At 39.7% G+C, this 23936-nt stretch overlaps 1 protein-coding gene across 2 annotated transcripts; it reads right to left on the bottom strand.

The window, feature by feature from the left end:
• Positions 1-1687: 1687 nt before the first annotated feature.
• Positions 1688-16963, bottom strand: RTBDN (retbindin). 2 transcript variants are annotated; one of them, XM_026696309.2, is made up of 6 exons: positions 16679-16963; positions 8528-8695; positions 8030-8114; positions 7672-7800; positions 6355-6451; positions 1688-4649 (listed from the first exon to the last, which is right to left on the bottom strand). In XM_026696309.2, the coding sequence occupies exons 2-6, from the start codon at positions 8691-8693 to the stop codon at positions 4353-4355; spliced, it is 774 nt and encodes a 257-aa protein (XP_026552094.1). In that variant the 5' UTR covers positions 8694-8695; positions 16679-16963; the 3' UTR covers positions 1688-4352. The 2 variants fall into 2 exon arrangements, with proteins under 2 accessions (XP_026552094.1, XP_087780719.1); XM_087924593.1 differs by having other exon boundaries at positions 8528-8711; positions 16680-16817.
• Positions 16964-23936: the final 6973 nt, after the last annotated feature.

Here is a 23936-nt window from a genome sequence, read left to right as displayed (position 1 = left end):
GTGTAACAACTGGCACAACTTATGATGGTAATGTTTGGCTGAATTCCAGGACTAACTTGACTGTGTGTGAATACATATATATACTGAATATATATATATACTGTACACACACACGCAAATATATACTGTATATATATATATATATGTTAAGTTTTCGTGGGTACTTACATGTCTGGTATTCAGCTTTGTTCGGTATTTTCCCACGTCATTATAGTTGTGATTTTAAAGTTGTAGAAACGTTTTGGCAGAATCTCATCTGCCATCATTGTGTTCGTCTGTGAGTATATATATATATATATATATATATACACACACACACACACACACACACACACACACACACACACATATAAGTACCCATGAAAACTTAAGAAAACATACATACATATATATATATATATATATATATATATATATATATATATGTGTTTGTTCCGAGATCGATAGCACGTGAGAGCCATTCACTTTCTCGCCGGTAGAGTAGATGCAGCGCTCTCCTAACGCCAGTGGGTGACTTGTGGGGCGCTTGAGAGGGTTGTTTTAGGGCTGATGTGAGGCGTGCAGGCTGTGCTCTGCCGGGGGATGAGAGGGATCAGCTTGTTCTGCCTCTGAAGATGCGAGGGTGCAGCGAGGCTGTCGGTCCATCTTCGAGTGGAGAGTCTTCAAGGTGTGGGACTGCATGCAGGTCTCCTAGGCGAAGGTGAGCAGTTTCGTGGCGTTTCTCAGGCTTCGTTCTTGAGTGAGGCTATGATCTGCAGAGGTGTGAGGAAGAGTCGCTTTTCTTTGATGAGTCTATGTTCTTCAATGCAATCAAAAAGAAGAAACGACCTCTTCCCTGGTCCAACACCTCAAAGCCACAGGACATGAAATTGATTTTAAAAATACCAGAACTACAAAACCGAACACTTCAACAGCAGAATAATCAGAGAAGCCATAGAGATAGAAACGCCCACACAGCATGAACAAACGAGATGACACCTCCGCCTTCCAGCCATTTGGAAACCCGCCTCATGAACAGACGAGTACCAACATGAAGAAGGACACCAGACCCACACCCATGAGAGCCACACAAGATGCCACCACCACACTTCCATGTAGAAAACAGACTCTCACCCACTCAGAAGATGAGACACCACCATGGACCAGAAGCTGCACTACAGCTGCATCACTACCCACTTCAAACCCTCCGAGCCATACATGAAGCAAACCGACACCCACTATGAAGATGCAACAGGACCACGAACTAGAAGCCAAACAGCAAGATCACAACTCTCCAGCTCAAATCCCCAGCAACTAAGACTAACCGGAGCACAGCCAAGCCCCACCTGAACAGAACACGCTCCAACCAATCAGAACACGGCTAACCCCCAACCAATCAGAACACAACCAAACCCCTACCAATGAGAACACACCCCACCCAATCAGAACACAGCCAAGCCCCCACCCAATCAAGTCCCACCCCACTGGCAGTTAAAAGGAGGAAGCAGCTGCAATCTCACATTACTCTGAAAAGCACAGAGCCGAGACAGAAGCCTGAAGATGATGAATGAGACTTCATCGAACGCGCCTAGATACTTCAATCTTACGCGGGAGAAAACCCAACAACCAAAGATCCACATATAAATACCCAAGAACTCAGAAAACATATATATATATATATATATATATATAAAGCTGGGTTATATAATGAAACTAATGAAAATTACTTTTATTTATGATAGAAATAAAAAGCACACCAAGAAATCCTTCTTAATTAATTAAGACTTTTCTTTTGTATAACTTTTTGTTTTGTCCAGTCTTGATTTCTTTGAAGTGAAGATGGGCTAGTGCTTGGAAAAGATCAAGGGTTGAAAGAAGTATTCGTGATCATGAAACTGAAATGAAGTCCCTGTTTGAAATTTCACTTAAATCATAAACTGATTTGCTGACCTTTCCAACCCATCTCCAGGCACCATATTAATCCTCTTTACAGCGTTGTTACAGAAGACACTTAAAGGAAGCATCATCAAAATACTGTTACTGCTGTTGCTTGGCATTGATATGACAGTGTCTCAGTGTGGAGGAGAGTCACTTTTTTGCATTTTGCAGGCCCTTATTTTTTAATAATGCATTATCTCTCCAGCCGTTACTCCTTCGATGTATATAATTCCATTTTGTTTTCCAAGTTTTCACATGCTCTTCTACTTCAGTTCCTGATCTCTTTCCTCTCTGAAAGCTTGGCCTGTTTCTTTCTATTTAAAGACACCCTTCCCCTCTTTGAACAAATTCCTTTCATATCTCTTCAAGAGCCTCCAAGATCTGCTTCTCTACCAAGCCTCTTTTGACATAGAAGAATATTGTCGTACTTGCGCTTGACTATCCATCCTTCCTTCTCATCTGTCTAAATTAATTTCCAGGCTTTCCATCTCCTTTCCCTTTCCTCAAAGGCTAAGTCATGTTTGTTGTATCCTCCTTGGCAGTGATAGAACATGGCCTCTTAGCAGGACATATAACAGTCCTATTTCAGGGTTATATAATCCAATCTTGAAAGCTTAGTTTAGTCTATAAATAGATAGCTTGTGGCCTGCAGATGCTCTTCCCAGCAACTCCCAAGTAGCATTGATAATGGTGAGATACATTGGGAATTGTAATTCAACAATATCTGGATGGTTTCTGATTGTTACCAAGTGCAACAATGGAAAGAAGACATTTAATATCCTGTGTGTCATTCAAAAAGTGCTCTTACTACAATGCCAATTGCCCAGATGTCTATATGCCTTCATGCAGTGTGTAACTACACTTGACTATATTTTGTCAACTGGTTTATGATATATGAAAAATAAAAATGATATTTTGAACTATAAATGGAAATTTTACCACATTTCTGTTTAATTTACCACTGTCCATAATGCCATTATGCATTTAACCGGGTTGGCTCTTTCCCTAGTCAAATCTTACCTGTTCTAGTAACAAACTTTTGGGAGTATGGAATATACAATTTGTCAAACTAATGTTAGTTTCTCATAAGCCCTTGCACCAGGAAAGTATTGGCAACATTTCAGGATATGACTAATCCTCCTTTATCTGGTGTATGGTAAACTGGGCGGAGAGTTTTCTTTTCAGAGCTGTATACGTACCTTCTAGAACAATCATTAACATCCAATCCTCTACATTGATTTTTTTTTTCACACATTCTCGTAATAAAACACAAACACGCACTCCTTTTTTTTTTTATTTCCCCACAATATTAATAGGTTTGAATCAATCCATAATTTGAAATTTGTCATAAGCGTAGCCAAGGTAAACAATATGAAGTACAGCTGATAAATGAGGATGGACGGACAGATAACGATGGGTCTGTTTTGGATGTATAATATAAGGGAGGTTTAGAGTGAGAGGATAGTTGGTGGGAGAAGCTCAAGGAGCACTATGTAAAGATGTGAACATGAGCATGACAACTCTTGGACTCTCACCGCCACCATTGATTAGATGTTTTTTGACTGGCATATATCTACACTGACCACTTCTGTTTAGATGCTGTGTATATTATCCTAGGATTTGAAACCCTTTCCTTGACATGGGTTGTTTATTATGTAATCACTCACTTTTGCACAATCTCTCTCTCCCTCTTCTCCCACTCAGATTGGGTTGCTTTGAAAAAGAAATCTGTTTTGGATGTAATCCAGTTTCGTAACCTAGCAATGCTGGTCCTCCAGTAACCATTGCTTTCCAGCATACAAATGAAACAGGAAAGTCAGCCATCCTGGTCTCTAATCTAACTTCCCCTATTTTTCCTTTTCTTTGAGCTCAGGGAGATCCTTCCATTATACTTGAGTCCTACTTGCAATTGTATTTGAAGCCATGGCAACAACCGAGGCTAACTTTTCCAGCACTGATTATTTCACTCCATCCTCCCTTGGCCCCTGTTCATTCTCTCCCTTGCAGATATTATCCTTTAGCTAATTGCTTATGAAGGATGCTTTCCCTTCAACTAATGCTCATTAGTTTTGCGTTCTATGACGACTCTTCCTTGAGACAGGTCTTAGGACACAAAGAAGACAGAGAGGGAAATGCTTACTGTTCTCTAACACCTTTTCTACTCTGGGTATTTGGGGAATCTTGGTTCCAGGCAAGTTCCCAAGAGGTGCCCTAATGGTGTAACCTCTATTGCTAGGGCATAGGGCTCAAGAGTCCTGGAAAGTGCCAGATTCACAGCCTACGCCATGAGATGCACAAGAGTTGTAGAAGATGGCAGGAAGCTGGTAGTATAGGATGTGACAGAATTGCATAGATCACAAGCGATCCCCCCCAAGCTCCAGGCAATCACTGGAGAGGGGGCTTTTTTTTTCTTCTGGAAGGATGGTTACCTTGGATTAGAATCCACTTCCACTTCCCTCCATATCTTCCACAAAAATAGAATGCTTCTGCAGATTCCTTCTTAGACGCTGAAGTAAAAGGTTGCCTCTGCAAGGGCTCACGCGATCTTTTCTTTCTTTGCCTGCCTTGTTGATGTCTATCTCTTTTAGGCTGTTGCTCTCTTTGAGGTGAGAATAAGAGGTGGAGAAGGCTGTGTCAGAGCCATCCAGCATCAGGCACTGGCAAGGGTCAGTGCTTACGATGAAAGCATCATCCCAGATGTTCTCACACAGCTCCTTGCCATCCTTATACATCTAAGGGAAAAAAAGAGGCTCGTGTTACCAAAAAAAAAAAAAAAAAGTCTTCCTTGGGAGGTACTCCTCAAACTCCTTTCCAACCTGCTTTCAGGTTGGAAAGCAACTGGAATAGAAGCTTAGAAAGTTAGGAATATAAAAAGTATTGCAATCTTCCCCCCAAAGGGCATGATGCAAAGAACCTGAGCAGTCTAACAGGATTTGATTTCTAAAAATTAGAACCATTGCTATTTAACTTTTTCAGGAAGTCATGTACCTGTCCCTAATGGTGATTGTTCTATTCCTTGTGTAGAATATAACTCATATTTCTATGTGGGAATACTATGATAGGCTTCATAATATTAAAGACACTTCATTTATTAATGTTGCCCAGATACTTTTATGGTAAAAAAAGGGTTAAAAGTGGCAAATGAATCCATAAAATGGCCATCAGCTACCACCACTTTCTAACAAAAGTATATTTCCTATCAGCTTCAAGACAAGCCACCATCATCCTTTGCCTGCACTTCAGTTTCAGTATACAAGTGACATGTTACTGAAAGAGACAATCCAATCATTTTTAGTGAGAGGTTAGTAGAAAATAATGGACAATTCTTGCTTCTTTCAATCACTATATTTCATGGTAAATAACCCTTGTCTATCAGTAACCATTCCAGTCCTGTGTGTATGTTTATAACCAAAGATCAAACTGTTGCTTTCTAAGTTCCACAATATTTCAAGAAAACAAACACAATTGTGGCAAGGAGTTAGCAATGATAAGGGAGTTGTTACTGCTACAAAAACTTTAACTTTCAGATATTTTTCATTTGAATTGGCCAGTTGCAGATTTTTTCAGTCACAAACACCATTAGTATTCATAGAAAGCTAATTTTATATAAACTAACTGTATGTAATGAGTTCATGAAGACCATTGGGAAATGGCAGGATATAGGAAACAAAAAAAACTACAAGGAAGAAAACATTTATCTATAAACATTTGGCTATATATGGCATTTTTTTCTTTCCATTTCCTATTCCTATCCCTACCCTCTGACAATACTTTTCTTTGATTTTTTTTCTTGAGTGTTAGAAATCATTCAGATTTGAGGAAAAGCAAGGCTTGCTATAAAAGTCACATGGGTTAAACTCAAATTGTTCTGGGAATGTGTTATTAACACTGAAAACTGGATTGTTTTTTAGTGTAATTGGTGCCTTTCAGGAAAATGCAGTTCCTGTTTTTCTCTCCACTTTCCAGTTACTCTTCTCAAACATGCTTCAGTTTCGGAAGCCACAGCCTACGCATCATTTTCAGGCCCTGTACAAACATATGCCATATGTTCCCTCACATAAACATACTATGATCTCATCCAATGCATACAAATTTTAAAAAACATTGGTCTGAATTCTGAAATTAGGTTTTTTTGTATTTCTGAAACTCCTGTACTCCATATGTGAAGATATCTGTACTTTTAACCCACTCCCGTCTGAAGGGGCAAACTGTTCAGCTGAAAGAGATTAATCACCCTAAGTGGCTTTAATTAGATTGTATGTATATGTGTATGTTTGTCTGTTTGTTCTGGTCCAATTTGTCTTTTGCCTTGGTTTTGCCTACTTTTGGGAATGTTGTCTCCAACAAAGTGGCCCTTGGCACAGACACCTTTATGCTGTAGCAAGAAACAGAAGGACGGTTCTGCTTGTGGCTAAGTAGCACCTTTAGTGTCCTCACCTGGCCAAAGGAATGGCATTCCTGACTACAGTTATGTCCATCAGCTCCCCAGGGCCAGTTGCCAGGGCAGGTCAGATCCTCTCTGCAAGCATCGTACCTGAGTGGACAATAAGTTTGAGTGATATGAAAGACAGCTCATTGGCATTTGACTCAATACCAACAGACCCAAATTCACTCAGTGAGACTTATGAGAGGAATTTGAATTTGAAACTCCCCAGAGTAAGCCCCTACCCTTTTCAATTTAGGGGAGAACCTCAGATTTTTATATTCAACCAAAAAAAGCTGACATTCTTTCACTTGCTGGGTTAATTTTTACACTAGTTGCTAGTAGCTTCTCTGCCCTTCTCTGAACACCCTACCCCACAAATTTATTCATTTTTAAAATAATATACTTTATCACATTGGCTAACAAAATAATAAAAGTAAAAGGATGGGAATGTTCTCCAAGCAACATTCGTATTCCCTTGCTACCCAAGTCAAATTTCTAAACCTAAATCCTTCCTTTTGCCTGATGTTAATTTTCCTGAATGGAATCACTTAATCTTGTCAGGAAATTTTTTTTTTAATTTTAAAAATATTATTCCCCTAATAGCAAGGTTGAACCAATAGAGAATAGGACACTAGTTTTCTCAAATTTTCAGTAATTTAAAATGACTACATCAGATTAGTATATGTTTGCTTTGTAGATGGTAGCAAAGGCCTATGCTGCCATCTAGTGCTTATCCAGATTTTTGCACCCCAATCATGGTAATCCTAAATAGGTAAAGGTAAAGTTTCCCCTTGCACACACATGCTAATCGTTTCCAGCTCTAGGAGGCAGTGCTCATCTCCATTACAAAGTTGAAGAGCCAGCACTATCTGAAGACGTCTCCATGGTCATGTGGCCAGCCTGACTAAATGCCAAAGGTGCACGGAACGCTGTTACCTTCCCACCAAGGTGGTCCCTATTTTTCTACTTGCATTTTTACATGCTTTTGAACTGTTAGGTTGGCGGAAGCTGGGACAAGTAACGGGAACTCACTCCGTTACGGGGTGCTAGGGATTTGAACCACCGAACTGCCTAATTAAATCCCAATAACACTTCTATAAATAATGGCCTTAAAGATATGTGTCTCTTCAGAAATATGGGCTCTTCTTTTCAGATAACAGGTAAAGGGTCATGGTTCTATTTAGCCCAATGTGCATATGTATGCTTTCAATCACGACAACAGAGCTATTTGTTAAGTTTCTCTTGTGTCTTCTACCTTCAACAGGTACTGTACTTCATTCTTCCTCCCTAGCAGGTCTTCTTCTAGATGTGAAGACGTGATAACTTACCACTGGTCACAGAAATTCTGGCAGAGAGGTACAGCCATCAGGGCTGTGGGTTTTTCAGGGTGAGGCCATTGAGCAGCAATGGGGGAGCAGTGGTAAAAACAATCCAATTGCTGAAGGTACTCCTCACACCTGCCAAAATGAACGAAACAACAGCAAGCTTAAATATTTGACCCTAAAATGCAGGGGAGAAAAGTAAGGCAGGCATCAGACCCGTCCCCCCGCTTTCTTGGTATTTAGTGATCAGAAAGGCTGGCAGAGGAAAGGTCATGAGACAGGACCCAGCTTCACAAGCCATAGGGGCCCATGGCTGACATAGGTGGGGTCCCCTTCTTTTCAGAAGAGCAGACTTGGGGATGACCTGATGCTGAGGCTTCCACAACGATTCCAAGATCCAGCACCGACTTTGGAAAGTTCCTGGGCAACTTCTGTTGAGCAACAGGCATCTATGGAAAGAAATCTTCTGTCATTATCTCTATGTCTTGGGCTTGAGAATAACTATAATATTAGTCTACTGCAAACTACCCCTCCAACAATTGCAGTCCAGACCAAGGAAGATGTATGCCAGATGAACCCAATCAAAATCTGGTTATAGACTCAGCAAGTCAAAAGTTGTGTGTGTGTGTGTGTGTGTGTGTGTGTGTGTGTATGTGTATGTATATTCTTTTGACTTATCGTGTTTTCAGGATTTTAATTGTAAGGCACCCAGTTACTTTGGTGTGAAGGGCCTTGAAATCACCACCACCACCACCATCATCATCTATATTATGGATATTTTATACCCTCTCATCCTACCATACTCTCATTTTCTCTCTCTGTTACATAATTCTACAAGTTTCTATAGAGAAGCCATACTTACTTTCTGCATAAATCTGGCAGATGCCCAACTCTTCTTTTGCGCTTGGATTGATGTTGTGCTTCCCTCCAGATAAGCAGTGATCTTCTGTATCCTTTGCATTGACCCAAAACATGGTCAGTGCCAAAGCCATCACCATTATCCAATTGGTATTGCCACCACCTCTCATGACTAGAATATCAAGGGCAGAGGAAACGGAAAAAATGAATCTGTGGAGAGGCTTACTTCTCCTCTGTTTTCAAGCATGCTAGCCAGCCAATCAGGTTATAGGAGATGGGTCCCCACGGGCCAGGTATATCTTCCCCCCAGTAATGCCCTGGATACATTGTACTTTCATCTCTGCCCAACAATTCCCTGAATCTTGCTTCTTTCTTGATAAGCTACTAAGATGCTGCAATTGCATTATTCCCAGTGTTCATCTCTAGCTGTGGTCTACTTTCATTGCTAGGTAATTCAAGGCAGCCAACTGTAGGCAATTCTACAGCACCCAGATGATGGCTAGGTGTCATGACAAACACCAGCAGCTCCCTTCTTTAAGAGAAGATATTCTTAAGAAAAATGTGAATGCTTCCCTCTTCATGGAGAAATTAAGAAATGTGCAAGCGAATAGCTCATTTATGTAAACAAGCATGCAACGGGGAAGGACACACTTCCAGGAAAGATTTATATGAACGAGGTGGGCAAAGAAAAAGAGGGTTGTGGTTTTCACCACAGTTCAGCCTGCACGAATTTTCCAGGGATTACCAGGCTGTGGAAAGTGCCAATTGGTTTATGACATGACATAAAAGTCATTGCTGAGGAATGTAACTACATGGGATGTCACAAGCAATGTGTGGAGAGGTGTCCCCGTTATAAATCTGCCCCCTGAACTAGAGGACAATTTGGCCTTGCAATGATATTTTGCTTAAATGAACACCTTCTCGGTTGCATTTGCTATTGGCTATAAACCTCACCTTCAGGGATAGATTAAATATGGAGAGAAAGGACAATTTTTACCAGAAGAACCCAAGGAAGGTTTGATCCATCTGAGGAATAGAATATTAATATGGGAGTGTTGAAAACTTGGCCACTTGAGACTACGCCTGACATCTCTTTCATTTTTATTTTCCTTGCTTCTTTGGGTTGAAAAATGTTCATTCAGATGCTTAATAATCATTCTTCTTTCCCCTCGTGGAATGGGGGAAAAAAACCCCATCGAAATGAAACACAGATGAAAGGGAGGTAGTTATGGTCAGTCAGAAAGCCTGAAGCTGATGGCGTGATGAAAAAAACAGCTTTGGGACCTGAAGCTGATGGCGTGTCAGTGCAGAGGTGTATCAGCACCACTAAGCCAGCCTGTCTGTCTCCTGAAGCTCAGCGTGCATTACCACCTATGGACACACACGTCTTGTGCCTGTCAATTCTGTCTAAGCCTCATCTGTGGAAAGATGTGGGCTTTAATTAATGTTTGCAAAGTGTTCTGATAAGCCTGAAGATAGCATTGCAGTAGAATTGTGCGGCGGGGGGGTGGGGTGGGGGGAAGGAAGATGATAGCACCAGAGACAGAGAAACAGCAGAGACATAAGATGTTTAACAGACAATATAAAGCCCATCACATCTCAACGCCTGCTTCCTGATGCAGCTTGTACACCCTCTTTCAAATTTGGCTGTTTATTTTTGTTTTATTGCACTTATAAAATATTACCAGTACAACAAAAATATAAATGTCAAATTTGATATATTTAAAGGGTAACAGTTACAAATACCCTATGTAATGTGCAATTAGAGAAGAAAAAAAATTCATGGTAATATGTAATTGCAAAGAAAGTCAGTGTAAACTTTGACAAAATATCCATCCATCCATCCATGCTCCACTGTTGTATGCCAAATGTCAACTTAATTTTCCAATGTTGCAACTTAGTTCTTTGACAATCCCTGCCCACTCTAGAAATATTAGTCACATCAGTAATCAAGTTCATAAAGTCCAAAATATTGGGGACCTCGACACTATGCATTTTGCACATACAGAAATCATTTTGTTTCTTAGCATGTTATCTTTCTTCTGTCCCCTGTGAAAGTCCGCATATCCTTGCTGCAATTGCGGGGCCTGAAAAGTAATGAGCCTTTGTTAAAAATGATAGAAATAAAACCGAAGTCTCCCCACTTCCAAGTTACAGATTCCAAACATTGTCTACAGAGGATTTTCGTTTTCTACAGAGGGGAACATACATTGGTGAATGAAAACATTTGATCCATACTTCCTGCAACTTTTGTTGTTAGATCCTCGAGGGTAAAATCTCACAACAGCAACTATTTTCAAGGCAAGGTGTCTCTCTACTCCATCCTTTCTTTTGTGATATCAAATTTTGGTGAGGCAGCCCATGAAATATGAGTCTAGATTTCCAGTTCCCTAGAAACAGTGTCACCTTAAGTAATAGGATGCAGAAATTTGACAAGAAATCTTTGTTTCAGAGCAATGGATAATGAATAAAATCAACCTAGCTAAGATATGGCTAAGACCAAATGATCTGATTCCCTCATATTAAACTATTGCTTTTTAAATCAGCTGATGAATAAACCTAATTGGTTAAGTTTAAGCACTATGCTAAGCCAAAATCAATAAAATTATTTTTGGGCAGATTTTATTAGACTTTGCTATGAGTTCTCAGATACACTTTTTGATTAAAATACAATATATGGGGTTTATCCAGCACTCTAAATAAAAAAATCATGGTTTACAAACTTCAGTTTTATTTACTTTTAAATTTTACATGTTACCTTTAAAACCAAAGGTTTCCCCCACTCCCAAATAATTGGTTATTATGCTAAGAGTAAAATGCTTAATTTTCATCAGCTTAGCTCAAGCAGGATCTACATAACATCTCCTTTAGTATTAAAGAAATTTTAGTGATAGGTACCTGCATCCAATTCAAAGTTCTATGATAGCATTTATGGTACTACTAAAAGTAAAACTTGAATACAGGTAATCCTCAACTTCCTTTAGTGACCATTCAAAGTTACAAAGGTGTTAGAAAAAGAGATTTATGACCATTTTTCACACAACATCGCCTCCCTATAATCATGTGATCAAAATTCCGACACTTGGCAACTGGTTCATATTAATGAATCCCAGAGTCATGTGATCCTCTTTTACAACCTTCTGATGAGCAAAGTCAATGGAGAAACTAATTCACTTAACAACCATGTTCCAAAATTAGCAACTGCAGGGTTCACTTAACAATGGTGACAAGAAAGGTTGTAAAATGCGGCAAAACTCATTTAACAAATGTTTGATTTAGCAACATAAATTTTGGGCTCAACTGTGGTTGTAAGTCGAGAACTACCTGTATATATGTTGTCAGTAGTTTAATTTATCTCATGTTTTGTTAGGGCGCTTGCAATTTTAGTATTAAATACCATGAGAACTGAAAAAGAATATAGATGCAGTGTGTGGAATATTAATGGTGGCACTAAGACCAGAAGAAACCACGTCGCAGGATATGAAACTGGAAAAACACAGCAGCCTGTGGAGATAAATACCTAATTTCAACCAAACCCCAACTGATTAGCTGTCTGGGAAAGGAGAATGAATTGTGTTTCCTGTGGTTTCTCCCAAACTTTCCGGGAGGACAAGATTAATGGGAATGGGAATTGTGTCATGATGTCGGGGATCTTTTCCTCCCAGATGCATCAATAAAGCTTTGACATTCAATGAAATGAAAAATGAAAAAAAAAATGGCACTGCTTTGAAAAACCATGGGCGGGAGAACCATCAGTGCAGAATCATCCTATCTGCATTTATTACTCCAAAGTTTTGGTCACATCTCCGTTTCAGCTGTCATTAATAACCGTGTGCTTCCATGTCAAGCCCTGTCTCATAAATCTTATTTCATAAAATACAAATTACAGGCTGGTTTGATGCTCAGAGGTATTTGTCAGTATTTCCCCCTCTCTGCTGCAAAAGGTGGCAGCGCTTAATTGAACTTGTCTGGGTTCAAGAGCTAAGCAGGGCCAGACCTGGCTAGTACATGGATGGGAGACTACCAGGAAATTTCAGGGTTGTAGATTAAAAGATATCCTGGAGGAAGGCAACAGCAAAGCATTTTTCATGCTGCTGCCAAGAAATGTAATGCACGTCTATAAATCCCCAGGAGTCAAGCTTAACTCAAAGGAGATATTACCTTTAATACAACACACACATATACAGTACGCAGGTCACCATAAAGAAGAATGATAGTTCTTCCTGTCATGCGTGGTCATGTGCATACAAAGGGGAGGGAAGTAATACAATGTGTTATGCACAAATTTCATCTCTTAGTACTTACACAAAAAGGCAGAATTTGGATTATGATGGTATGACATGTTTCCACCTTTGCCTGTTATCAAGGCTAGCTGCAGAAACCTCCGCCTCTTCCTTATTCCTGTTACCCCTCCCACCACCTCTGGAGTGCTTGAAAAGGGGCTAAGCCACAATTCCAATTTCAGATGATAAATTAAACAAAGCATGACTGGTGTCATCTGTACCATCTTAGCTGGCCTGCTTGTGGAAGATCAGTAAGGGTTTGTCAATAACCTATAATGTGGCATCAGATAATGAAAACTGAGCCAGGAACTTTCCAAGTAGCCATGGATTTGGCTATGAATCCAGTTCTTTGGAGTCTACTTCAGCAAGTTTCCTTTGGTTTCTAATTGTTATGGTCTCCCCATTTGATTGTAAGCAATCCCAGTTCCAGACTCTTTCTTGAAATCTCAAAGACCTGGAATAGGAATATTTGTCTAACCTCACTTTACATGCATGCTTCCTTTTTCATCCTATGCAAACATAACTTGCTTTTCCTTATGGTATTTTTCGTGACTCCAGTAGTCCCGTAAACTGGAAAGGTAGGAGACCCACTGTTTGAAAATAAATAATGGCATCCTAGTTTATAAGACTAGTTTTGCTAGCCTGAATGAATTCAAATTTGAAGCGATTGTCATCCTAAGAGTTGGAGGCAACCCCTCCATTGCTTCTGCACCCAATAAGATCCACTTTAGAGCTAAACAGCTAATTTTTTATGGAGGGATATTCTCTATGCCTAGGAGCATGAAGGGGTCATCCATTATTAAACCTTCCTTTCTTGGCTGACATTGAACAGTGACTCTCCCATGGCTTTATTATGAACCATCCTTTTATTCCCTGGCACACAGCCTGGAAAATACTGATGGCCTCAATCCCAACACAGATTAGGGGCAAGTTTCGCTGAGCAACTGTCATTCTTGTGGCCGCAATTTTGGTGATCAGTTCCTCCAGTGGTCACAGTGGCGCACAAGAAGGCAACCGTTAGAAGTAAAAAGTTCTATGAACACATGTCAAGGATATTAGACTTCCTTGCTCATTTTTTGTTTTATGAACAAGTCTGATTTGCAAGACATCTTCAAGAAACCAGCCAGAACATATCAGGTCAGATTAGAATTAACAGGATTCCATCCATATAGCTTTTAAAAGAGCATCTTATTTGGGATTTCATTTGAATCAAAGCTGACCTCCAGAATTTAGTGTGTATATTTGTGCGGGGGCAAGGAGTTGTTTTAAATTAGAGGAAAAGATTTCATAAAGTGCTTTTCCTGATTATGTATCCATAATATTTTAGTAGGCTTATGGACAAAAATCCCGGCATTTAAATTTTCTTATTTTAACAGACAGATACGCAAGTAATCGATAAATATGGGGTTATACTTTTCTCCTTCTCAAGATAAATGCTTATGGTTTCACTCAAATTATAATTCAACCCTACACCATGTGTACATAGCAACTCACTTTTCAAGTTTCAGGAACCCAAAATTTTTTACCAATATATTCCATAGATAACACTGATTTGCACATGGAAAATAACATACACACAAAAATAAACTTTCTTTAGAATCTGTAACTATAAGCATCATTTTCTGAAAAGAAGTCTCATGAAGTTCAAAAGAATTTCTCTCCCAACCACTGGGTATATATGATTGCATTCTTACTAAACTACCATCTATTGATTTAAGAGTCCACAAACATGCAGAATGAATTAAGAATGTGTGCTTACTTTAAAGCCTGCCCTATTCCTTAGAGCAATTTTCACAAAATAACAAGTAACAAGTTCTTTATTCATTTCGTATTTGCCTGCTTTCTTAATCTTAATCCTCTTAATCTAAAATTTATTAGAAATTAACTCAGTAAACTTTGCTTATTTGGGGCTCATGCTGTTCAACACAATAGTTCATTAATAAACTATGTGCCTTTCTCTCCCTATAGGGTGCCCCCCCATCTGTCTGTTTCTCTCTCACACATACAGAGTCACACACACATACTTCTAAAAAATTGAAGCAAACTCTTGTGCTTTTGAGTACAATCTTATTTATCTACATAGATGTACTATGCATAAACTCCAATTGAATACTCTTTTCTGGTTTGAGTTTACCCTATTGCAGAAGTCTCCATAACCATCATAGAGTTCCATATTTACTTTACGATGCAGGTTATATTAAAACTGCTGCCAACAAAGACCTGTTTAAAAATTATGATTAATTTCATTTATTCATAAGTTAACTGTTCATAAACTCCATTATGCACAATTTAAAGGGGGAGAGGGAGGGGAGGAGAGGTTATGTTGCACAGCCTGTCTAGTGAAGTGACACTCCCCACACCCCACAAACCCCAGATCGGGAGAGTCCTATCCATCTGGGCTTTCAGGAGATTGTGAAGACCTGTTTTTTTTTCTCCTAGGCATTGGGCAAGAATATAGAGTCAGCCCAATATAGGCATGGTGTGTGTGATAGAGTTTATGGTGCCTGCTGATCGCATTATGACTGTTTTGATATGGTGTCATTTGCTGGAGTTGAACAAATCTCCTTAGAGGTTTATTTATATTGTCTTCGTTGTTTGTTTTTAGCTGCCCAGTGTTCATATACAGGTGGTCATATAAAATGTCTAGTAGCTCAATAAACAAAAGATAAACTTTATGGCCGTTCAGTTGAGGTGGGAGGTTCCAATTTGGAATAGTGGGTGACCCCTCTTGTGGCTCATAAGAGTTTTTGAAAAAGTATCCTATATTTCAGGATATTTTTTTTTAAAAAAAACAGTTTTTCAATAGTCCAATGAATCCCCTGAATTAAATTGCAGCCCAACATTTAATCTTAGATACCTCGGTGCACCGATATCGAATGAATGAATGCATTTGGTATGACACCCATACTTTACAAACCTAGCAGGTTTTCCCTGCGTTATGCCAAGGAGGGGGTCCCTCTTATCCTTGGTTATAATATTGCAATGCCACGATTTTAATTGCATTCGAATGCCAACCCCCACCTCTCCCCCCAGTGCATCCAAAGCTATTTTAAATTAAAATTAGGTCGGTAAGAAAAAAAAATCACACCCCTCCTCATACCGAGGGAAGAAAGACGGAGCAAGAGTTTCTCCTTTGCCCTGAAATCTTTTGAGACTAAACTAAAATGGATACCTGAAGAATCTCTCTCTCTCTGTCTCTTGTCTCTTATTTATTTATTTTGTCAAGCGATTATAACAGGTGTAAGTATAAACATAGTTATGAATATATGAAATGGATACATATAAGAAAAGTAAAAAAAGAAACAATAGGACAGGGACGGCAGGCACGTTGGTGCGCTGATGCACTCTCTCTCTCTCTCTCTCTCTCGCCCTCCCTCCCTTTCTCTCTCTCTCTCTTTTCCTTCCGAAAAATCGATTCGGCAAATAGCACCCCGGTCTCTCCTCAGTAGTAGCCTTCAGGTGTGAATTGAAGCCGCACTGCAGCCGCACGTTAATTTACAGGCGCCTCTACTTTCAGCAACCCCATCCAGGCTCCGGTGGGCGCGGAGGGGGGTGGGGGTGCCTGCAGAGAATCGAGAGTTAACTTTTCAGCAACACCCCCCCCTGCCTCCAATCCCGCGATCCAAACCGAGCTGGCTTCTCCGCATCCCGAGTAGCTTCCCCCCCTCACCCCGCGCTCCGCATCCACTTCTACCGGCTTTCGCTTTCTTGCGCCCCCTTCCTGGGCCATCTGTGGGGTTACGTTGCATGCGGGGGGAGGAGGACGCGGGGGCGACGATCGCCTCCCTGTTCTCGGAGCCCCCCTCTCGACTCCGGACGGGCTTCGCAGTTGTGATCCGGCAGGGCAACCCCGTTCCGCGGGACGCCTTTACCTGGAAGCCGCGCGAGCCGCCTGCCCGCTCCGAATGCCGTCGCCTCGTTTCCCTGGGCGAGAGCTTCGCCCCAAAGAGCCCCCGATCCCCCGGTTCGGATCCGGAGGAGCTGCGCCGCCGCCGCCGCCGCTGCTCTTCTTCACCGCGCTCTGCTTTGAAGCAAAGGAGCCGAACTGCCGCCACCGCAGCTGCGGCAATATACCAACCCTCTCCCCCGCCCGCCCCCCCCCCACCTCCGCCCCCCTGGCTCTCACTCGCCTGTCCCAATCGCCGCCAGACGGCCGCCCGTCAGCTCTCGGGCAGGTTCCCCAAGGCGGCGCCTGGTTGGGTAAAGGAGAAAAGACTTTCTCCGCCGAGGACTTTCGAGGCAGGGGGTCTGGCCCGGGGTCCACGCGCTGTTCCCAAAGCAAGTCTCTATCCTCAGCAGGAGGAGGAGGAGGAATGACTTTTGCCATTCAGATGAACAGCCACCGGTAGATGAAGTTATCTAATGTTTCAAAAAGTAGTAATTGGGTTTAACCATCCCTGGGACTTCTTGTGGCAATGCGTTCCGAAAGACCTCACAAATCTCTCGCCTGGATCTACTGCCTCACTTGAAGTAATCGGGAAAGAAGAAAGTTATTTTATTGCATAAGCAGGTTGCATTTGATCTCTGTTTAAGATGTTTCTTTCTGCTACTAAAATGGGAGGATCAACAGAATTAACTGCATGAAATTAACTTATACAATCTATCTATCTATCTATCTATCTATCTATCTATCTATCTATCTATCTATCTATCTATCTATCTATCTATCTATCTATCTATCTATCTATCTATCTATCTATCTTCTACCATCTATCTGTCTCTCACATCATACAGTTCTAGGTGTTTTGCAATGCACATTCAACAGAACCACACGAAATTAATGTATTGGTTTATGCAGCTCTTCAGATAGAGAGCCACTATTTTTATTTTGTCCATCAGTAATTTGGAACTCCGAGCCTTCGCAGTATGATCCTCTTTTTAAAATGCGAGGCGCAGCTTTCACCAGCAAGAAATTCTGCCAGACTGGCCTTTGCTCTGAGCCAGCAGGGAACATCACACATTCTGATGCAGTTCAGCTACTGGAAATAGGAGATTCGGCTTTATGAACCCTGTTGGGTTCTGACTCAGCCGTCATCAGAGGCTGACATTAGCTCCTTCATGTTTTTAAGTTGCTGATCCAGCTGAAAAATAAATAAATAAGGACTCACGTCTAATATAGTTCAAACCATTTCGCAAGACATATATGTAAGCGGGCTGTTATCCACAACAGCTTAACCCCTTAATAAAAATGAGTCTTTAAGATGTGGCCAACAGCCCCTTAACTCATGTCTTACTTCTACCAAGCTCAGCATAGGTGCTTGGCATTCAGCACCATGTTTCTTACTGCCTGCATAATAAATTATAATACTTATGGTTCACAGGGCTGAATGAAAAAGAATATAGTGCATTTAAAAAGCAAAATGCAAACAGTAAATTCCATTTAAAGAATCACCTTATTTTCACTGTCTGCAGTAGAGAGATAATTTTACTGCTTTAAAGTAAATAGGCTTGACTCCTACTGACTCCTAGTGACTTCATGGATGCATTCATGGGTGCTTCTTGGCCCCAACCTGAAAAAAAATGCCATTTTTTTCTGGGATGTTTATTAGACTACCTCCTTAGGCTTTGCTCTAAGTCTCTCATTCAAATACATTATACATTCAGCACCAGCCCCGCTTAGTTTGTCAAGATAATGGGAATTTAACAGCACAGCTGCCATTACATCAGTGTCCTTCCTTTGCCAGGTTCTAGGTGGGTGCATTGACAGCAATGCCACAAGAAACCATTCAACCACCCAGGATGTCTGGGTGAGGAATGGTGAGCCAGATGACTCTGAATGAGAAAAGATGATGCCAAGGCCACAACCAAAAATTAGTAGATCAGTCACACATAACCTCTCTGGATAAGGAGAGGACAGGGGATCACACACACGCAGGGGTGGTCCTCACAAAGAGCAATCAGGATAGTGGTTTCCCGTGGGGCTGAATGGCAAAAATGAAGAAAAGTCATCACACTCGCAACTATGACACACAACCTTTGGGAATGCTAACCTCACTTTTTAATCACATTTTTAAAAAATGACCTTTTAAGCTATCTGAAGGCTAGCAGAAATATTCAAAACAACAAGTTTGCAAAGCCAGCTGATGAGTTTAACATAGTTCCAGAATTAAAGAAAAATTAAATATAATCATTAGAATTTGAAACAAATTATAAAAAGCTAAATCAGACTTTAATTCAATTCAAATAAACCATTTGTGACAAATAGACAAAGAAACAGTACCTCCATGAAAACTAAATTGTTTCATCTAACTTAATTTGTAACAGACATTTTAGATTTTGTAATTTCAGAAATTGGACGCCATAGGGGACTAATATTTCCAGGAATAAAAATTAAAAGAAAAAAAGGCAAAGAGGAGGGGGGGATTCTCCTTTGTCTTTGGGAATGTTTATTACACTACTTTAGAAGTCAAAAAGGTTGGCTGCCTTTGAGCAAACTCAAATCCTGATGACTTACACATCCATACAGGTTTCCTGACATGATACAAAATGGTTTGCCCTTGCATTTTTGGAGGCTTCTGAATTGAACTTACAGCTCCAGAAGATAGTATCAATATTGATACTATTCTTCAACATTGGAAAAGGTGGGCTGAAAATTATCTTTAATACTAATACAATACAAATACATGTATTACAAATACACATACAGTCCTTTATATAAGAGAAAAAAGTAAGAGAAAATCCCACCCAGTTTACAAGATCACTTACGAAAGGGATGTTGAATTTGTAATTATGTAATAAATTACAAAGTATACATGGGCTTCTCTCCACCCACCTCCGTTTTGCACCTAACCAAGATGCAAATGTATCCTAGAAGAATTTTTTTTTCTGCCAATCCACAAGGAATCTTCATTTGGCCCCTTAACTCACAGATGAGAATGTCTGAAGCGTTTTTAACTGGATCAGGTTGAAAGTAATGTTTCCATCCTTGAGCCAATGTATGCAATGGCAAAGGCAAACTCGTTATGCTTTAGTTGACGTGGTTCATGTTCAGATTCATGTAACAAAGACAAAATTGAACAAACCCTTTACAATACTAGGGAAGACACTTAGTGGTTCTGCACACTATGATGAGCTAAGGTTTATTTAATAATGGATTAAAACATTACAAATGGTATGTCTCATACTAGATGTGGTTTGGATTAATATTTCAAAGACTTTTGGCTGTGTGAATCAAGCTAATTGTGGCTTGTTATACTATTGTTAAATCATGGGTTAGCAAAATGTATGACTCCTATTCTATATTTAGCCATCAATTAATATCAGCTTCTGATGATTATACAGATATATGTAGAATAACTAGTCTTACATGAGATTAGGTGGGTGCAATACCTAAGGCCAAGTTCATAAATTAAGACAAGCTATTGTAAATTGTTTGAGTTCACATAATGTATTTAAACCAAAATCAAGAAACTAGTGTGTGAATAGAGCCAGCTGTGGTTTGTTCATTAAGTAAAATATATATATTTATTTATTTATCATTCCTTCAGAAACTCAAGAGGGCATATTTAGCGCACTCTCCTTCTATTTGTCTCCTCAAGAAAAACCACCATGAAAATGGCGGGTGGTGGTGGTGCTGAGAGAACGATTAAAGAATTAAAGAATTATTAGTAAAGTCCCTAACATGGTTCCATAGCTGAGGGAAGTCTTTTTGCTTTGACCATGACACCATACTCCCTTAGTGGTCCCCCATCTTATGAGTCACATAAGCTCTTAAGAGATAATATGCTTTGCTTATTTTCAGTTACCATATTGTACGATCTTAGTCCATTGATGTGTGAGCTGAAAATTTAGCATGCTGTGTAAATTTGGTTTATGTAGCAAACCACAGTTAACCCAATTATGGCTTAATGTAGTATGAGAATTATGTTATTTTATGCAGATAATAAATTTATGTTAGTAATATTTTATTCCTTTCTATTGTAGGAAGTTAGCACCCACACCTCTCCTAGAAAATTGAAATATCCTAGGAAATATTTAAAAAGGCAGAATATTTCCCCTAAAAAGAGTAGAAACTCAGAAGCAGAAACTCACCTCAGAAGTAGAAGCTCCCCCCACCACCACTTTTGTTAATGGGTGGGCCATTAAGGCCTGGGCCAGAATACTTTACATAACAAAGATCTCCAGGTAAAGCTATAGCAATTGCTCAAAAGCCCTTTTCAGTGCATCATCATCCAGCAAGGCTCAACCAAGCCTGGAGCTCAGGACAGCCTACAGAGTTGCCCCCGCATGGTCCCTGACAACCAATCAGAATACAAACTCCAATTCAAATCCCAACAAAGGTTATAAAACCCAGCCACTCTCAGCATATCAGCCCTTCTTGATCTCTTCCTTCACCTTGAAGCATGTGATCATCCTTCCTTTTCACTCTGGAGCTCCAGGCCATGTGGTCCTCCTGTCCACCATTAAACCTTCCAAACAGCCTCCATGTTTCCAGTGTCTTTTTCCCCACTTGGAACTGAACCCAGAAGGTCAATTCTTCCAACATTACAAAAAGGGTTTTCCTCCCTCTCCCTTGTGAGAATGTAAATTATTTTAAAAGGATTTCAACCAAAACTGTGGTGAGGTCAAAATACAATTTATATCCCAAATGTAGTTAGCCCAGATGGCCAAGTAAACTAGGAGCTCCTTTAAACAATAACTTACTGTACTGCATGTCACAATTATTTCCTTTACTTCAGAATTTTAAAATTCATCCATCTGTACTGGCATATTTAATCATCTTTACATTTTCAAAACTATTAAGAACTAATGAACCACATATGTCTAAGTAACTTGGGCTCTCTATGGAAGTATATTTTTATTGGGAAGGGTGTCTATTTTTTTAAGTTAAGAAACTTGCACTCTTAATACATCTAAAAGCCAGCTTTGACCTTATCTTAGTTTCCAGAAATATATGGGCTGGATCACATACTGCAATAAGATATTGTCCAGTAACTAGGGTTTGTTGAAAATTTATGGCTACCACAATGAACTGGATTCAAACATGTTACTCTAAAATCAAATGATATCATAGCTTAGTAAGATTGAATAAATATCTCTTAGTGACAAATCAGATGTATAAATTATCTGTGGCTGAAATACAGAAGAGTTTAGTCAAAAATGGTGTCTATGTATATATGCCACATGTTGCAATGATCAACAATTTATTTTATCGATCTATGATATGTAAATTCATTCATAGGAAAAGGATATTTTGTGTACTTTTGGGTCTACTGCAGATGGTGAGCACTTTTAATTGGAACAAGACAGATATTGGACATCTGGTTCTTACAATTAAAAAAAATGCATTCCTTTTAAGAATTTTTCAAAAATCAGCATGGGTAGGAAATCATACAGGTAATAATTGAGGCACAAAGATGAACCAAGGATTGCATGTACAGTCAGCAGAGGGCTGTAGAAGGCAGGAGGCCAATTGAAGCTATATTGTTCTGCAAAGCTTTGAAATGTTTATGCAGCCTGTCACCATTTCAAAGTTTAAAAAAAGAGAGACCAAAAAGAAAAAACAAAGATGACTAAGAGTTAGATCATGAAGCACAAGAAATGCAATTAAAGACTGTTCATTTTTACAGAAAACAAATAGACATGAATGACATGACAGCAGTTCCAAATATCTAAAGGAAAAGGAACAAATTGTTTACTTGGAGAAATTGAGTGAATTGCCAAGATTTGCAGCTCAGTATCAGATCATTTACTTTGTGATAGAGGAGTTAAACATGCTTCTTGTTCTGTATGCTATGTTACAATATAAGAATCAGTTACTGATGTAGTCTTAAGGTGTACGATACATTTATGTATGCATTTACTCAATTGCAACTTTGCATCTTCAATGCATTTCCTCCAATGGTAACTGTACAGATGACAACTGTCCTAAAAGGATATTGAATGATGTCTCTTTTGGAAAGGCTTAAAGAAGCTTAGGCCAGTTTCTAGGTCATTCTAAAGCTATAAGATAGATTCAGCAGGCCTCTGTGTGCACTGGCTCCACCACTGCCTATAAATTTGGTACCTCAGCATAGTTTATGGGTAAATGCAACAGTCTGGCTTTTGTCTACCTAGAGGAAGCCAGGAAGTACAACTTTTAATAAAATATTGTTTTACTCTGTTTTTATTTGGCAATTACACATTTCTACCTCAACTTCTCTAGGGTGCAAAATAACATTTATGCTTCCATTCTCCTTTTATTCACACAACAGCAGTATAGACATCTTCATCTGTTAGTGAGACCTACATACTTTCATAATACAGTGGATTGAATTTGGTTATCCCCAATTCTAGGCCACCCCTTTAAACCCTACATCTATTATCTTTTAAAAGCAAGGACAAGCATCTTCTCTAGTTACCCTTTCACATGAGCTGGATAAACAATGTTTGGTTAAAGCATAGTTTGTTGGCTTTGGCTTAATGTGTTGTATGTACCCAGCCATCATGATCTATGAACATATGTATTTTGGTTTAGAATGTTGTAGTCCATCTGATTTAATCTGTACCTTATAAACCATGGCTTAGTGATTTGTGGACATTGCTCTGTCTAAGGGCTAGCATATTACTGCTTTTTATCTTTCTTTTTTTAAGGGCATCAATGTTCTCAAGATACATTGAGAAAGTTCTAGGCTGTCTCAGTTCAAGATATCTGTTGATCTGGAGGATCTTTCCTTGAGTCTCTGCATTATGCCTATTACCATCTTACTTTCTGTTTATTTTATTCATTTATTTGTTGTTTTTCTGTCCTTATGTGAGAGCTTGTGTGACAATGATTATTTATGGTTGTTTTGAGCCTCATTGTGGTTATTTTCAGTTTAGTTTATACAGTCTGTAAGCTATTCAGAATAATTATATTAAGGAGAGAGGGGAATAAATTACTCCTATCCTATAACTCAGGGGTGTCAAACTCACATCGTCACGGCGGCATGTGATGCATCACAACTTTTCCCCCCTTCGCTAAATCAGGCATGGGCGTGGCCAGCGCGTGATGCATCTGGCCCATGGGATGAGAGTGTGACAGTGCTGCTCTAACCTGCCATTTCTCAAGCTTGGCAACTTTAAGATGGATGAATTGGGAGTTGAAGTCTACTTAGCAAAGTTGTGAAGCAGAGAAGCACTTGCTCTGACTTGAAGCAAAACTGTTAATAG

The sequence above is a fragment of the Pseudonaja textilis genome, chromosome 2 (assembly GCF_049901715.1).
Source record: "Pseudonaja textilis isolate UNSWEBS1 chromosome 2, rPseTex1.2, whole genome shotgun sequence".
Taxonomy (NCBI): Eukaryota; Metazoa; Chordata; class Lepidosauria; order Squamata; family Elapidae; genus Pseudonaja; species Pseudonaja textilis.
The sequence above is the reverse complement of the archived record's forward strand: the minus strand, read 5'-3'. Positions and strand labels throughout refer to the sequence as shown.